We start from the raw sequence: 18,582 nt of genomic DNA, 5'->3' as shown, positions 1-18,582 counted from the left end.
CGTACAAGTGCCAGATATTGCCACCAGTCTCCTTATCAATACAAACAGCAACTTTTAGAGATCATGAATAAAGATTTTGTCTACATGCATGCAAAGTATTCTATAATATCTTAAACAACATAGTCACTTAAATGCTTTAATCTTTATTGTAGGTTTCTTTTTCTGAGCAGTGGCAAATGTTTGTGTAGCCCAAGATTGTCCAATTGGCATGAGCTAATGGACCTGCTCAGGAAAATGAACGGGACCAAAGTATTTATCAAAGTGGCCCGTGCTTGTTGGGAATTACTGGGAAGTGAAACTGTGCTGTTCCAAGCAGGTGAGCAATGCCTGGACATACCTCTGGGTATGTCCCATTCATACTTTAGGAAGGGTCTGCCTACCTACAAGACATTTCATCAGCCCAGACCCAGGCAATTCCATCTTGTTTTGATGAAAAATAAGTTAATAATGCATCATTCCTAGATAAGAACCTTCATACGCTCCAGGGAAGACTGTGACCTCTCTCTCTGTGCCTGCTTGGTGTGAGTGTCAACACCAGCTCCCACCCCAGCCCTAAGCTCAGCTCAGCAAGGCAATTCCTGCTCTGCTGTGCCCATGCAATCTGCAGCACCATCTCACGGGTTGTTTGGATTAGATCAAGGACAGACAGTTGTCTGCCAGAATGATTTATTTTATTTTGCTTTTTTTTTAATTAAAGATGAGAGCAAACCTCTATGCCTAAGTTATCCAGCTGTTGGGACAGTGATGCACAGGACAGGCCTGCCAGTCTGTTTTGACCTCCTGATGGTGCGTGGTCTTTCCACTATCTTTCCACAACAGTACAGGGAGATGTTTTCCTGTGCAAAGAGTGCAAGAACAGTCCTGTTTGCTCAGTGAAAAGTGTCCGTGATTTGTCTGTTCAGGGGACAACGCTCTTACGAACAGTTCATATCTACAAGTACTTCTTCATAAACCCGTGTCTCACATTCAAAAGGTGAGGATCACTTCTCATTATTTCACTGCAAGCTGTTCCTAAGGGTGTGCTCCACACCAGAGAGATGACGATTGCTGCAGGAGATCCTCACATACATGCAGGAGCAGGATCGGTTCCCCCTTCGGTACAGCTCATCATCCTCTGCCTCTCTCTGTTTGTTGATAGGCCAACCAGGAGCACTCTCGATCTGGGGGAAACAGTAAATACTTTGGAAAACTCTATATTTGGCAATACAATACATACTGTTTACCTTTGATTCATTGATTACAGTGGGTCAGCAAAGCGTGTTTACATCAAAAACAGAAGGTGGCTATTAAAGTGTATTTCCACGGTGGTTAATCTGTTACTAATTAAAACCCTTCAGCTGGAGTGGTTAACACTACCAACATTGATTATAATGAGTTCTACATAAACAGACACAACTTTGTCTTTACCCTTGTGTGTAATTCCTACTCAAGCAATAGTTCAGGGAAGCGGAGAGAAAAAACGTGTATGTGGGAGTCACCCTCACACACATCTCCCTCCATTTACAGCTTTCCCCAGCTCCCCACCCCAGTTACGGACACCCCATAGCCCCTCTGAACTCCCCTGGTCCTTCCCAAACCCTGCCAAGGGGCAGAGGAGACTGTGTGCTTCTAAGTGAAAACAAGCCAACATTAAAAAAAAGAAAAAAGCAATAAATTTTCAGAGCATTGGAAAAGGATAAAAAGTAGGGAATTATAGACCACTCAGCCCAACTCCAGTTCTTGGAAAAATACTGAAAATATTAGTAAAGCATCTAGAAAATAACAAGATGATTAATAGCAAGGAAAAAAGCAATATGACAAAACGAAAATGGTTTTGTCAAAAACAAACCACATCAGACCAACCTAATCTCCTCCAATGGCAGAGTAACAAGCCTTGTCATTAGGAAATAGTTGAGCTAAAGTACAGCTTAGCTAAGCAATAGCTAGGTTATATTTAGGTTTAGTAAGGCGTTATTGTCTTACATGACATATTCTTACATAAGGTACAGAAATATGTACTACAAGATTGGTGCAAGATTGGAAACGATTTTCAAAGGTTTTAGTGATCCAGCGTTAAGGAGAAATTGGGCTTTCCCGGGAGTGTGCTCTGGGTGTAGGCTGATACAATATTTTCATTATCACTGGTATAAAGACACCAGGTGTGACAGGAGGGGGAGGCAGAATGCAGCAGAATGCGGCAGCCAGGTCCAGGAACAGGGGGGCTCCAGTTTTGCCTCTAGAGAAATTTCATGTCAAATCAGTGTCAGCTGAGCGGGACTCCAGCAGTCCTATCTCTGGCCAAAAAACACAGCAGGGCCACCTTTGTCCTGGCATTTCCTAACTGCAGGAATTTCCAGCTAATGTGTCCAGCCAAGTCGCTTGGCATGTGACAGCCCATCCAAGAGTCCCAGATTCTACACCTGCAGTACCCGTACTACCTGTTTCTAGGCTGTCTAAGTACATGATAATCAATACAGATGGTGGATGGGACAAAAAAATGAGATTCTGGGGGAAGAGAAGACAGTGCAAATGCTGGAGCAATCAGCCTAACACACAGGTTATGGTAGACTTACAGGGTTTAAAATCAAGCCCAAGAATAAGCTAATTTTCAGTCTGCTGGGACAGGTATTTCTGTAAGTGGTTAGTCTCCAATTTCCTAGCCATTTCAGGGAGATCTAAAGGCATATTGGCAGAGGTGATGTGCTTTTTAAGGAGGGATTTGAAAGAAGAAAGTGTTGCCACAAAGCACGTGCAGAAGTTGACACCTCTTGGGCAGCTTCCAAGGTTTAAATCTCTCATGGATCATCTGTCTCACAGTGCGGGGCAAGAGATGTGCAGACATTTTAAACCTGCAGAAACCTAGGGCTTTTCTTTGGTGAAAGAACCAACCATTATCAAACTAAAGATCTAACACTGAGTATGTTCAGACCACATAATTTTAGAGCATAGAAGCAACAGGTTGACTGAATCTTCCGCTTCCCTACAGTCCTCCAGAGGGAACAATTGCAAACAGACACAGAGAGGAATGAAATTTTCCCAGATAAAAGGTAGAGAACTGTCAACATTTGTTCTCAGACCCACTCACATATATTGTTTATTCATGACACAATAAAGCAGAACATAAGTCTACTCAGATAATAAAAAAATGTAAATGTACAAAACAAATTAGCACGCATTTGAACATTTTCCAAACTCTGTTCTTCTGTGCTAAAGGATGTTGTCAATAATCAGAGACAGCTCTCTGCACTGCAATCACACAAGTTCATCTTTGGAGACGCTTTAGCTAGTCCTGAGACTAGACAGCAAAGAATCAAACCTGTTGAGACACCCGCCATCATGCTTCTTGCATCTCTAAGGAAGCAAATGGAGTTAAATCTCATCTGGTTGAATGCCCCACTAAAGACACATCTGAAAAATTACCATCATCATGGAGATATGTGAAGGAAAACGACAGTATCAAGTGTTTCTTTGGCAGCAACTTACTTCTAATGTTGAAATAGCCATTCAAGTTTGCCTGTTCCAAGGTTCACCATTTTCCTTCTCCCCCCTACGTAGGCTTTTAAAAAGCATATCATTAGCAGGTCTTAATTACAGGCAAATCTAGAGAAATCAAGGCAGCTACATGGATCCCTACTGAGATCATGATCAGTGCTGGAAACTTTTGAAGTCTCCAAGGAGAAAAGCAGAGTCCTGTGCAGTGCTGCAAGCCTGAGCCCAGGCAGCATCATGGAGGGGTGTGTGCCACCTGCCGCGGCTGCGGCGTGCTGGGAGCATGGCAGATGGTCCACCAGATTTGTTTGTTCCCAGTGTGCATATTGTGTGCTGCGCTCTGGCAGAGCCTGCGTCTGGGCAGCCGGGAGAGAGGTTGTCTGTTTGCCTTGTGCTGGCTCTGCTGGGGCATGCCAGAGGACGAGGGAGATGACACCTTCCGGGGGGGGCTGAGTGTTTCAGGGAAAAGCCTCTGGAGTCATGTGGTGAAAAGCAGAGGGAGGTTTCTCTGCAGGGTGAGGTGCAAACCTGCAGTGCGAGTGGAGACAGGGACTCCTGAGAGCATGGTTTCACAATCATTTTTATTAGAAAAGTAGAATAATTTTGGTTGTAAGGCACCTCTGGAGGTCATCCAATCCCACCACCTGCTCACAGCAGCACCAGCCTGGAATCTAGCTCAGGTTGCTCAGGGCCACGTCCAGCCAGGTTTTGGATGCCTCCAAGGACAGCAATTTCACAGCCTCATGGGGTGACCTGCCCTTGTGTTTCACCTTCCTGCGAACATTACTTTCTTTATATCTCATTTGCACTTACCTTGCTGCAGCTTGCGTCCCCTGCCATGCACACTGCCACTGTGCACCTCTGGCTCCATCTTGTCTCTAATGTAGCCCATTACGTAGGGGAGGACAGCAGGTACAGCCTCCCCCTTCGCCTTCTTTTCTCCAGGCTGAACAAACCCAGGTCTCCCAGCCTCTTCCCGGTTGTCCTCGGCTCCAGCCTCCTGACCATCCTGGGGAGATGGGAGGGACGCAGGAAGATGCAACACCTCTGGCAGCAGCATCCTTCACTTTGGTCAGGTTAAAGCAATTGTGAAACCACAGCCTGAGATGAGGAGGAAGCGGACTCAAAGCCAAATTTCTGAAGTGATGGAAAGTAACAGTCTCCTTGGGACCTGGAGGGTCTTTACTGCATTGCAGAAAGAAAGTGATGCTAGAGTGAAAGCAAGGGTAGGGACTCACTGCGGTGGCTCAAGGGACAGTGCTACATGTGTGTTCCCTTAGCAGGGCTGGAATTAACATCTAAGCGAGACACTCCCCCTTGGAGTGAGCCTGGACCTACTGTGAGGGGCTGGCAGGGGGCAACACCAGTGTATAGCATGAAATCAAGGAAGAAGCAACTTAAAGGTGAAGATCTGTCATATCTTCACTTGGAAGGACTGGAGCAGACACTTGACACAGTTGTACCTGATCTGTATTGGCGCTGTGGGTAACTTGTTCCAGCAGGTCAGTGCTGAACTGTTTATGTAACCACGAGTGCATTTCCCCTTGAAACACAGCGAGAAACAGAGCTCCACAAATTAAACATAGCCTGGCAGCGGAGAGAAAGATACAGCCTTCACCAGCTCCATGCTGACATTTAATCTCAGCACTATCGTAGGAGGGACTCGTGTGCTCTCTGTACTCCAGAGGGCATCATCAGAACAACAACAACGCATCGTGTTTTAAAATGGCTTTCAGGGTAATTAGTTAAATATTTAGAAAAGATGAAAGTGTTTCTCTGCCAGGGAAGCAAGCATATAGTTCGTCTAATTTAAATAATTAATTGTTTTTGGACTACAGCCAGCCTGTTTCCAAGGGAATTCATGCTGGGTGACTCTTGTTAATGTTGCCAATTTACTGAAAATGAAATAGTATTATTAAGATCTTGCAATATTAATAATAATTTAAAAAACCCTGAAGTAACTTGGGGTTCAAAGTAATAAGACACCTAATGTTCCAGACCTAGAGGAACAAGTAGAAGGATTCCTAACAGCATTGTTGCTAACGAGCTGTCTTTCAAAATGTCAGAGAAGTGGCTACATAAGCCCGCTGCCTGCACGAAAACAGAGCTGCAAGTTCATATGCAACATATTCTGCTACCAAATATTGAAACAGAGTCTCTGCAAATTTCAGGATAATTTACATGATTGGATGAAACTGTTGTATACATGAGGGAAAAGGAATTGGGTATCACATTGCATATAACATTGGAGATTGATATGGATTAGGTTTTATTACATTCATTTTCCCTCTTGCACTCCCATAGAAACATCAGCAGGTAAAGAGCACTTTCAATTGCAAGACTAAACTGCTCTTAAACAAAGTCATGTTAAGTCAATTGGTTTTTTCTTCACTTTTCTCAGTAACTTTACTCATAGCTGCACTTTTTTTCTTTAATTGTGTTCTCATTTGTCTCTTGGTGCACGTATTATTCATCTTCAGTCTGCACATGTTCTAGGTAAGGCTCTGTAACTTCAGAGGCTGTTTTCATTTGTTACTTTAAAGAGAAACAGGCTGCATGTGCCCAGCTGCTATTTTACCAGCTGGTAAACAATTCAAACACATGTTCTAGCAGCCTCGATCAAAACTCATACTGAACTGCTCTGCTTACCTTTGCACGGGTGAAAGGCACCTGCAGAGGAGAAAGAGAGGAGAAGCCAGGAAAGAAAGGATTTGCAGCAGTTCCAACAGCCCTGTGTGCATGGAACCCTCGATGCTGCACCTACTGGTAGTTTCACATGTGCAAGGATACATGGTGGAAAACAGAGGAAAATAAATGCTACCATTTGCTCCTAACCCCTGAGGAATGGCCCAGAGGAAAAGCCCACCAAAACAGTTATCCCGTTATTGTAAAGTTTTTCTTTCTGAAAGACTCTTCCCTTAAAGAACACTACAAGAAAAGACATTTTCACTACAAGAAAGACATTGAGGTTCTGGAGCGCGTCCAAAGAAGGGCAACAAAGCTGGTGAAGGATCTAGAGCACAAGTCTTATGAGGAGCAGCTGAGGGAACTGGGGTTGTTTAGTCTGGAGAAAAGGAGGCTGAGGGGAGACCTCATCACTCTCTACAACTACCTGAAAGGAGGTTGTAGCGAGGTGGGTGTCGGTCTCTTCTCCCAAGTAACAAGCGATAGGACGAGAGGAAATGGCCTCAAGTTGCACCAGGGGAGGTTTAGACTGGATAGTATGAAAAATTTCTCCACAGAAAGGGTTGTCAAGCATTGGAACAGGCTGCCCAGGGGAGTGGTTGAGTCACCATCCCTGGAGGTATTCAAAAGACGTGTAGATGAGGCACTTAGGGACATTGTTTAGTGGTGGACTTGGCAGTGTTAGGTTAATGTTCGGCCTTCGATTCTATGATCCTATGATTCTATGAAGTATAGCACCTTTTCTCCTGCAGTCCCCTACTTCCCAAGGGGATGCTCCTCCTGGGTGGAAAGTGTTCAGCTGGGCACTGACCTGTAGGCTTTTTCCAGTCCCTCAGTTATACCCACATTAGCACAGCCCCTGAGGTTGTCCCTCCATGGAGGCTGCAGGAGCACAGCCTCCTGCATGGAGTTTGTCTTTAAGGGAGGATCATGTAAAACACAGGTGGCCCGACCACATGGGTCCACCTCTGTGTGAAAGCATGCTCTGGTGTACCAGCCTGACACTTTCTTGCCTGTATTTCGGCAGTGCCTGCACCTTGTGCCAGCCTACACTCGTGGAGCACAGAGCAACAGTTTGTCCTTCAATCCATTGCTGCATGAGGTACCGGGTGACACCAATACGGCTGGGGTGTGCTGGGTACCATGGGTTCCTGAGTGCCCATCTCTGCCATCATGTTGCCATCCCTATAGCAACCCTCAGCCACTGCTTTAATTTTAAGTTTACTAATGATGTCCCCAGAAATTGGCCCTTATTAATGGCAAAGTAGATAATTAAGAAATAGTGGATCATTTAAAACAAATATGCTAAATAAAAGCTATTAAAAGTCTGGTGTAGAGGAAGCAAAATATCTCTGTGCAAAATACTAAGATGAGATCTGGCTGCAGCATGCGTCCAAGCTGTCTTTTCCTTAGGCTCTTGTCTAGTATTATATATGTGTTTAATTTTACTCATTTCAGTACTCCTACTGTATGAATTCATGCAGTTTACAGAAGTTAATGATGCATGTGAAGTATTTGCTAGAGTGAGGGGCTGGATTCCCAGCAGGATGATCTGCAGAAATGCAGGAGGACTCTTATGACTGTTGTAAGCAAAGGTAGGGTTCGGCCATGCATATACAGCAAAAATCAGGTGCCTCCCCCAAAAAATTGTCTTCACTGTTTACTCTGCACCATTCCTAAAGTAATAACACTTGTCTGCCCTGGTTAATGTTTTCTAGAGGACGCTTTGCTTTCATAATGCTATTTAACAGTATAAATAAGAGAGGGAGCCGCAGGGTAGTCCTAGTGAAGACAGCAGGATCCTTGGAAGCTGCCGTAAGTAGTGGTTTTTGCGTTTCCTAGAGAGACTTCAAAAGTGTATCCTCTTGTTGCATGCAATTGATTTTAAGTCTTTCCTAGGGTTGTATCTTATATTGAAATCTGTCTTAGCAATTGTTCCAGTGATAAAGAGGCTTTTATTGGGTCAGCTGGATATAAAGGACATAGGCATCACAATTTAGGCATGCTCAGGGGAGCTAAGATCACAGTGAGGCCAACATGTTCATGGAGCCAGAGACTGGGCAGTGGTCAGGTGCACACGGGAAAGTAGAAACTGGGAACCTGGTCTGATCTGTTCTTGGGACTGCTGCTGCTTTGCAGAGAGAAGAAAATCTCTGTCCCACCTGACTGCCCTAACCACTGCACTGGTTCTTTTTTATCTTCTTTTTTACCCTCTGGCCTCAGTGATGCTTCATCCCTGAGTATGTGCAGTAACTCAGGTTCAACAGCAAATACTGATGGTGGCCTGGTAGAAGAGTGAGAGCTCATGTTCACCTCTTTCCAGGTAAAAGGAGGCCTAGAAGTGGGTGATGCCACTCTTGGAGGGCGCGCTTCCCGGGTGAGCTCTCCAATGTTAAGCTGTCTTCCAGAAGACAGATGACACTGGGAACAGCTGTGTGAACAGTCACATACATTTCTAAAGGATGGTGTAAACTTGGCTTCCATGTTTCTGCTGCAAAAGGAATTACTTTTAATGAAGTACTCACAGTGGTTGGATTCTCTGCAGAATCCAATGCCCTTGGCTTGTGCTTGCAATCTTCTCGGGGCCTCAGGCACAGAGGCATCAAAACTCTGAATCACAAGAGAAGTAAATGTCTAGCTGATCAGTCTGGAAAAGCCCCTGAGCGTGTCCAGGCACATACAATGAGGTATGCAGAGAGCATTCAGGCCAGCCAGGAAAGCACATGTGAGTTTGTGGTGCTCCTGTGAGTAGGCGGTCCTGGACAGTAGGCTTCTGAAGTCGCTTTCTCACACACAGGTGTGACTAGTCAAGTCTTTCTTTTGTGACTTTCTTGTGTGCTTGGGTGATTTTTTTTCAATATGGCCCTGAGTAGCTGAGATTAGTTCAGCAGACACCACCGGTGATGGTGGGGCCATGTCTTGATGTGCCTGGTGCCCTCACAGTGCAGCTTTCAGGAAACATTTCTCAGATTTCCTCATTTAGAACCAATCAGGAGGGAAGCAGCACCATCTGGTGAGCAAACAGCTTTTCTATTTTGTGCCTGCATATGTTTTTGAGCACTGGAAATTTTCATTGCAATGAGATTATTGGTGAGGACCCTTCATGGGAGTAGCATGAGATGAATATTCATCTCTTGGACTATTACATGGGACTCTAAAGGCAGAAAATTGTCTTCAGAATTGTCTTTCCAAATCACAGAGATAAAAATCAGCCCTAAAGTGGACAAATTAGCTATATCCACAAAGAAGCAAGTTCTGTCAGTCAGAAAACTTAGTCCAGCTCACTTCCAGGTCTTCTGGTGGAATTATTCTGGGGTAACTTCAGCTAATTCCAGTTTTCTCCATTTGCTTTCTAGGATACTGTTCAAAATAAGTACTGCCATTCTAGGTTGCATGGTAGGGAAGATTGATAGGGAAGAGGTAATATATTCAACAAGTGTTATCACCAAATCTATTACAGATAAATTGCTTAAAGGAACACTGTCCTCCAGGTGTTGGCATGCTCTTGTGCCGTTGTCTGGTTTGATTGAAAGCTCTTCATGAAAGCAACCTTTTCTTGAATACCACAAATATATTGTCATTGCGTAACATAGCCAAAGAGAAGAAAAGAGGCAGAGAGGTAAACGGGTTTCCTTCCAGGCTATTCAACAACTCAGTGTAGATTTGGAATTAAAATTGAAGAGCTTTTCACTTCTACTCCCATGTTTATGGACAAACTGTTTTTCTGGAGATTATATGAGTAAAGTCTTAAGATAGGAAGCTTCCTGCAAAATTAGTCCCTTCAGACAGGGGGCTAATTCCCTAAAGGCTTTTTAGCACAGGTTCTCAGCTTTTTGCTTTTTAATAAATTGTTAGCAAGTGTGCTTGGTAGGAAAAATCCCTCAGTCATTAAGACTGTATGAGAATCTGCACCTTCTGCTTCATATGAAAGAGTCCTCTGTTGTCAGTTTATCACTGGCTGATCACTTGCTAACCTAGAAGCCACAATAATATCAAATGGAATAGTAAATATCAAGTATGCTGGCTGACCCCTTCCTAACCTAGAAGCCACAATAATATCAAATGGAATAGTAAATATCAAGTATGAATTAACAATTCCCAATCATATTCTAAAGGCTTACATGATGCAAAGTCTATTATAAAAGTACCTTAACATTTCAAAGAAGGGCCTAAGAGAAGTGGCCACTTGTATCTTCAAGGCTTAAGCAACAAAAAAGACCTCTACAAACTGCAGCTTCTGAGTCTTTTATAATCTTATGATTTTAAAATCAACCATTATCAAGATTTTTGTGAGGGCTAACTCATGAGTCTTTACTGTTTGTGATTGGCCAGTACTAAGTAACAGATGGGTGATTCAGATTCAGATTGTATTTAATTATCTGTGAATTCAGAGCTGTAATAAAATGAAATTAATTCCATGAAAGTACATAAATTAACCACAAAATGCAAACATGTCGTAACTACATAAAGCAAAAATATCAGGATAGGAAAGAAACCTTCAGAAAACTGTAACCAATATTTTACAGAACCCTTACAGCAAAACCATGCTATATGCATTAGCCATAATTTTGAGACCAGGCCAGTTAAATTCCATGTCTACTTTGCATTCCAAATAAATAGAAATTGACACTTCAATGTGTATATAGAAAAGTCCATCTATCTGCTGAGTTTTGTAATAAATATTAAATGTGATGAGATAGAGAACAGGTGGTGACTTATGTTTAAAATGAAATGTTTCATTCTTTGGTATTCATGTTATTCTTAATAAATCATGACTGCAGCTGAGTAAATAGTTCACAGTGAATAATTTATCCAGAGGCAGCTTCTGAATTGGCCTGCTGGATATGTGGAAATAGATTAGGCTTAGCTCTGATGCTTTTGTTTGGGAGTTGATTTCTTTTCAAAGTCTGACTAATACATTGGCTCACTGATAGCTCTTTTTAAATATTCAGAACTGGAGCTCTTATGCTGAGTTACAAGAAGCTAGATATATTGAGAAGTATCATTTCAATGTCAAAATCAGAGGAGGAGGCCAAACTATAATTTAAAGCTACTGTGCACAGTAATTGAATATGTAGTTACCAAGAACCCTTACGGTTCTTCCATTTGTCAATAACACAGTAGGTGTTATTGCAAACAGGCCTGCTTTTTAGAAATACTTATATCAAACATGTAAATGTTTGAATATTTGATTATAGCTCAAAAATGTTTTGTCATTCTTATGCAGGTCTAACTGTAACTGGATATTCAACTACTAAGACAAATTGCTCCCTCTGATGTTATGGAGAAAGCAGGACCGTTAGCATAGCACTTTCTGACGACAGTGTCTCAAGTTGAATCATGCCAGGACAGAAAGGTGCAATCGGTTTAATATGCCTCTCCTTGTACAAGTTTTAGCAAATCTGGCTCATTATCTCCCCAAATCCTTTGCAACTCTCTCACTGTTTCTTTGCCCTAGATTCCTCCTCAGACATGAGGCCCACTGGGACATTCACATCCACATTTCCAAGGTCCCTTTGTAAGAGTTTATACAGTGCAGAGTATCAGCTCTGCAAAGGAACGTAGATACCACAGCCAAGTGTAACAGGTTAAGATAAATGTATTGCCCTTTGACCAGCAGAGCATCTGACAAAAATAAGGCCTTGTTTTAGTTAATAACATTGACTCCTGCTGTGCTGAAAATGAACCCACTCCAATGGTTTAGTTTGTCTATTAAGAGAAAACATTATTTCAGGTTCTTATTGAAAGCATTACATCATTTTTATTCAGAAAGAAAGAGCACCTATTCCTTAGAGACATAGGGCTTTATATTCAGTTTGCTACTGAAAAACAGCTGCCGCCATTTTTCCTTTCTTGACATAGGGTGCCTTATCAATCTGACCAAAAGTTTATTTAAAGATCTCCTTCATGCCTGTTTGCTCAAATTCTGTTTGTATGTAGCTATTGATTGCTGCCCACTTGCATGAATTTCCTCTTTCTTCCTTTACTCACAAAACATCCAGACTTCCTCTGTGATGCGCTTTCCAGGAATTATCTTAGACCATTAGTGTCAAAAGCCCAGTGGTATCACAGCTCTCCAGTGATTAGCCGTGGTGTGTTTTCTGATGGGATATGCTCCATTCTCTGGCCTGTTGAGGGTGCTGTGTATTCAGCTAATCAATGTTGAATTTTGTCATTGCAGGTATTTAGGGTGAGGGTGGCAGAAAGTGTTGGCGGAGGCTTGCCAGGAGGCCTGGGAAAATAAAAACAATCTGGCAAGAGTTGGAGAACATGGAAACTGAGGACAAAAGAAAGACATAAGATTTCTTATTCAGTGGGAGTGACAGAATAACTATTTCTACTTAATTAATTTACTTACTTTAGTAATAGCTTCTCCTTTTTTCCATAGGATTGTAATACAAGAAGATGAAGACCACATTCTACATAAGTTTGCTACTGGCTGGGCTTCATGCTGTTGCCCATGGTCAACTCCCACCCAACCACCACAATGGACATGATCCAAATGAACCTAAATACCACATGCATCACAGAGGTGAAGCAATCGCTTGCCTCAAACTAGTGCCAAACAATGCTGACTTTGCATTTCAATTTTTTAAAGAGGTTACACTGGAGGCACCTAATAAGAACATTTTCTTCTCTCCTGTAAGCATCTCCACTGCATTTGCGATGCTGGCCCTAGGGGCTAGATCAACCACTCAGACTCAAATCCTGGAAGGACTCACCTTCAACCTTACAGAGATTCAGGAGAAAGAGATACATGAAGGCTTCCACAACCTTGTCCACATGCTGAGCCATCCTGAGAGCGGGGTCCAGCTCAACATGGGGAATGCCATCTTTCTAACAGAGAAGCTGAAACCTCTAAAAAAGTTTTTAGATGATGCCAAAGCTCTATATCAGCTGGAGGCTTTTACTACTGACTTTAACAATCCCACAAAGGCTGAGAAGCAGATCAATGATTATATAGAGAGGAAAACACATGGGAAAATTACTAATTTGGTCAAGGACATGAATCCACAGACTGTAATGCTTCTGGCTAGCTTTGTTTTCTTTAAAGGTAGGTCCTCTAGGATTCACATTCACGTTATTCATTCCTATCAACTGATCTAATGTCAGCTACCTCATCTGGAAATTGCTCGGGGGGGAATGTCAAATGCTCTTTGCTGGGCCAGAAGAGCCCCTAATGGCATACTGGAGGTATGGTGGAGAGGTGGCAGGATCCTGCTTGGCACGGGGAGGCAGCTGGGGACCACACAGGCTTGGTTCTGTCTGTGGCAGCCACAGGAGCTCTGCTCCAAGCCGCAGTCTCCCATGCAGCCTGAGTTCACTTTTGTGGTTTTACCTGTAACTCCAATTGCCCCACGTTCTTCTAATTTTCATTGAAGGCGCTGAGAAGCATGCATGACCTAACCCTTTTAATGCCTCTCTTTTAAAGTATTTATGATTCAATAGCCTAATTTACTACATACTCCATTTTTTTTCCTATCAGAATCCTTTATGTATACACACTAACACATTTATATATGAAGAAGCTAGTGATGAACAGGGGAGGACATTTTAAGGAACAAAGTGGAAACATGGTACATTTCTGATGGGGGTTAGATGATGTGCTCTTAAGCCTGACACAACAGCACTCAGATATGAGATCCTACATTAATTTTATCTACAAATTCAGGCTTATGATTAAAGTAAATAGAAATGAAATGCATACAGTATATGAGCACACAGATGATGTCAGATAAGCCCTTAAATGGCAACTTACAGAAAGGCCACTTAGATCACCTGAACAGAAAAGTAATGGTAGGTACAAAGAAAATGTCTAACTAGTTCATTACTGGCGTCTGAAAAATAAAGTGAAATTGGAATCTAATGCACTCTTTTGACCACGTAAAAGATTCTTGCCTTACTGTGATACACATTTTAAAATATTATGTTTGAACATTCTGAATTTAACAAATGGAGGAATGGGTGAATATTATTACTAGTTATATAAAATTCAATTTATGATGGGATGGGACATGGGATATTCAGTTGCATTCTCCTTCTCTGTATCAGGCAACTGGGAAAAGCCTTTTAAACCAGAGCATACCGAAGAAAGGGAGTTCTTTGTGGATGCTGAAACTACTGTGAAAGTCCCCATGATGCACCAGACAGGCAGATTCGACTTCTATTTTGATGAGGAGCTGTCATGCACCGTGGTACGGCTTCATTATAATGGGAGTGCTACTGCATTTCTGGTTCTGCCAGCAAAAGGGAAAATGAAGCAGTTAGAGCAAACCCTGGTCAAGGAAACCATCCAGGAATGGTCAGACCATCTCTTCCAGAGGTAATCTTCTGCCAGTCAGCTGCAGTGACACCTAGATTTATAGTCTTTTTTTTTTGGGGGGGGGGGAATGCAAACACTATGAACTTGCTGATTCTGGGAACTGAGTGGGTTATTTTTCACTTGTGTGCCCTAGCTGTAAAAATCTTGCAGCTGGTTGGTATTTAACTATTCTCTTGATGCCTGAGTGACTCGCTGCTCCCCCCACCAGAGCGGAGACCATCCTGATGGGCTCCCAGGAGTCCCAAATAACAAGCCTAGATTGGCATTTCTAAAACAATCCATTGACTGAGTGGGAAGGTGGCAATTCTAAGGCAAATCTCCTATACTGAGGTTTCAGCTAATGTGTTTTACCTCTCATATGTCACTGACACACTGTGACTCAGACATGTGTCTAAACCTTAAATAAACCATAACTTAAAGTTTGTAGTAATGCATACATACATAATATGTCCTACACAAATAGCTTCCTTACAAGAACCATTGCAACACACAGTGGTTGTTAGAACAGGCTAGTGATTAATTGTGGGTGTCCTGACTTTCTGGCATTTTGTTTTTGAAACTATAAAAATCTAATGAGGTTCTGTTAGCTCCTACCATTGACACTAACATCAGCTAACACGTTTTACAACCTTGTTTGTCTGGGAGGGAAGCAATCTTAGCACCGGTAGATGAGTAATATCAAGTTAATACGTGCCTAATTTACCAAGCTCTGCCCTGATTCACAACTAATAAGGCTGTGCAGTTCACACCCATGATTCTTGGTGCATCATTATAGAAATGCCAGCACAGTTAATAAAAACATAATGGATAGCAAATTGGATATGAGCTAATAACATGATATCTCAAATATGAAAAATAAAAATGTATAATTCTCAGCTGCAAAATGAGGAAAATCCTTATCTAAATGAATTCTTGGCGCAAGTTCCTTCAAGATCAACATAGGAATAAGTTCTTAATGGGAGAGGCTGTGAAAACCAAATGGCAATTTCAGTTCTACTATTATGTTGATGCCAGTGCTAATAGACTTGGTCCCATCATCTTCTAGTGCACTGGGCAGTATTACATAAAGACTACAGCAGTGGGGTTTGGATCCCGTCCATTTTGCTGTTCAACCCAAGTTATCTCTTGGTGAGACAGCATAGACTTGAGCTACCTAAAGGGTAATCACTGCAGTAGGTGACTTGGAGGCTCCGAGGATCCCTAGACAATGCATGAAGAGAAATCCAACTGAACGCATACTAAGCAGGAGCTGCCTACAGATAGCTCACAGTCAAAGGCAAACTCAATCGTGGCCAGCCCACGGGATGAAGACGATTAGAGGATAGGGTGTCCAAAGGTGCAGGCAGCCAGGCACAGACCTTCCCTGGAGCCATGCCAAATGCCACAGCTATGCCAAAAACACTGCTTTGCTTTGAAGTGCTGGGGTTTGCCACACTTCTCCCCCAGCAGACTCTGTCTGTGCCCCACTTCAGGTCTCTACCTGCTTGAGCAACATGGGCTGTCACCTCCGTACCTCATATTCTCTGGCTGTAAAGAGGGGCTCTCGTTACTGTCCTCCTTTGCAGAGTGTTCTCAGATTTGCTGAAGCAAAACACCAGATATATATTACTGGTTTTTATTATTATTATTATTGTTATTATTATTACGAATGATAGTGCCTGTGTCACCATGAGAACCACCAACAATTGAATTAGTGCTCGTTGTACACTCAGGGGTGGTCCAGCCCCTTGGGGTTTGACACTCATGGGAATTACACAGCTTTCCCACCATCATTTACCTTGGTGAAAGATCCTTCTCACCATCTTCTGTGTTTCTCTTTTACCTAACAGCCTGATGAGCCTCTACTTCCCCAAATTTTCTATTTCCGGGAGCTATGAAATAACGAACACTCTTAGCAAGATGGGAATTGTGGATGTGTTCACTGACCAGGCAGATCTCTCTGGCATCACTGGCACCCCAGAGCTGAAGGTTTCTAAAGTAAGTCTGTGGCTGTCAGCCCTTTCCTTTCTTTCACGAACATGCAGGAAAACCACTCTGTGGTAGCATCCAGAAACACCAGCTAAATACAGCTCACAGCTTCCCAGCTTGCCTGCAGCTGGGCTCACCCTGGCCTCAGCCTGCAAACTTACAAGAGGAGTTTACAGTGGAGATCAGATTAGTTTGCTGCACATCTGTTTTTTCCAAGACTGGTATCGTCCGAGAGCTCTTGGGGGGTATCTGGAACATGAGAGGAACATCAACCCCTGGCTCCTTGAGGGGAGCCACTAATGTGGCAGGCACACCACAGCCTGTCCTCCCACCCTGGAGACTCAGTTGCAGAGGTGCAGACAAGCTCTTACAAGTGGAGCCTCCATCCTTCATCCGATCTTTGGGACAGAGGGAAAATAGTCTGGGACTTTTTTTTTGAGGAGATTTCTGTAGCTCTGTCCTGATCCTCGTTTAAAACAGCCACATCTACAACAACATAGCTCACATCTCTGCTGCTCCTACTCACTTCTCAGTGGATCCTCCAAAGCAGGGCTGCTTTAAAAAGGATCTGATTCATCTCTCAGGTGGCTGTTGTCTGCCCAGAATGACTGTTTGTTTTCTTTCTTCCTAGGTTGTTCATAAGGCTGCTCTGGATGTTGATGAGAGAGGTACTGAGGCAGCAGCAGCAACTGCTGCTGAAATGATGACAGAGTCTCTTCCTCCAACCATTGAATTCAACCATCCCTTCCTCATGCTGATTTTTGATAGAGATACAAACAGTACACTCTTCATAGGAAAAATAGTTAACCCAACTATTACTAGCTGAAGTGACATATGGATTCTGCTTGCTATTACTGATTAAAGAAGACGTGAAACTGCATGACATGATTTATTTCCATTTGTACCAGCTTAGTATATGGTTCCTTTTTAGCAAGAGTTGTCATTCTATGCCATTATCAAAAACTATTGGTATTGACCATGACACTTCCTTAAGAGGAAGCAAGGAAAATGTTTTAAATTCAGCTAGCAAAGAATGCCTTTTTTACTTGACTGAAAGCCAAGGAAAGACCTAAGATTTGCCAGCATTCAGAGAGAGACATTTGTGTTACAATGGAAGACTCCTGCTTAATAGGTGGTTGTCAGCCAGAATAGCAGATAAAATGATTAACACTCTTGCAAACAAAGCAAAAGTGATTGTAATTTACCATAAGTAAGTAAACAAGAGATAGGAAGAGTTGGATCAACAATGCAGGGTCACGGGAGACTGAAGTTTCTAATGGAGACAGAATGTGAAAAGCTGTCTTCAACAGAGAAAAAAATCTCCTTTCTCCACCAGAAACCTTTTATCATTTTTAGCATTAATCTAGCAGCAAATCTTCCTGAGTTTCTTGCAGCTCAAAACAGAGCAGGAAGATCAAATCTGCTCTTGAACCTGAAGACTTTCAACCACGTATTGCCAATTCGACAGACTTAGCCCGTGCACGTAGCTGACTTCTCACACATGTATCCATCAGTGGTCAGAAGGAGGATGTAGCTGGATGGGCAGGTGAGGTGTTTGGATGGCAATTACACAAGCATACTGTTAGCTGAGACTTGTGGAAAACATATAATGAGGGTCTAGAAAATTGTAGATATTTCAAGTGCCGTCCTTTTACAGCCAACAAAGTAGGTAGGGAGCACCCAATAAGTAGATCGTCTGACCCAGGGGATGGTAGCAGGCACCCAGGTAGGACATAGGGCAGCTTGAGGGCTGGCTGGTAACCGCTTTCAACAGACCTGCCTTGGCAACAGGTACCAGAAAGAGTACAGTTGCCCCTTTCTTCCCTACAGTTGTGTTTTTTGGAATGGTGTCATGGCATCAGGAATCATGTCGGGAGCAGTCAAATAGCTTGGGAAGCTAACACAGCCTCAGCAAGGTCTTGTGTGCCCCCTGTGAAATTAAGAGCAAGTGTGATTTTACCAGTCTGGTGCAAAGCACTGTCTCTCCTTTCACAGTCAAAAGGAAAGTCTCCTTTCTGCTCTGTGTTCCTAGTAAAAAGCTCCTGTTAACTCCCATACATGGTGCTTCACGGTGTTTTTTGACTAAACAGACACAGTCTCTGTATAGACAAGTGTATGGACAACTCACAAGCATCGAT

The 18,582-nt window shown here is 42.9% G+C and overlaps 1 protein-coding gene across 1 annotated transcript; it reads left to right on the top strand.

Annotated features, from left to right (window-relative positions):
- The first annotated feature begins 7,938 nt into the window (after window positions 1-7,938).
- On the top strand, window positions 7,939-17,510 carry LOC103900182 (alpha-1-antiproteinase 2). The gene is made up of 6 exons (XM_009280801.1): window positions 7,939-7,968; window positions 8,377-8,476; window positions 12,542-13,207; window positions 14,206-14,476; window positions 16,306-16,453; window positions 17,076-17,510. Exons 3-6 carry the CDS (start codon window positions 12,559-12,561, stop codon window positions 17,268-17,270), a joined length of 1,263 nt encoding a protein of 420 aa, XP_009279076.1. The 5' UTR covers window positions 7,939-7,968; window positions 8,377-8,476; window positions 12,542-12,558; the 3' UTR covers window positions 17,271-17,510.
- The last annotated feature ends 1,072 nt before the right edge of the window (window positions 17,511-18,582 follow it).

This window comes from Aptenodytes forsteri, unplaced genomic scaffold (genome assembly GCF_000699145.1).
Source record: "Aptenodytes forsteri isolate BGI_AS27 unplaced genomic scaffold, ASM69914v1 Scaffold193, whole genome shotgun sequence".
Lineage (NCBI taxonomy): Eukaryota > Metazoa > Chordata > Aves > Sphenisciformes > Spheniscidae > Aptenodytes > Aptenodytes forsteri.
The sequence above is the reverse complement of the archived record's forward strand: the minus strand, read 5'-3'. Positions and strand labels throughout refer to the sequence as shown.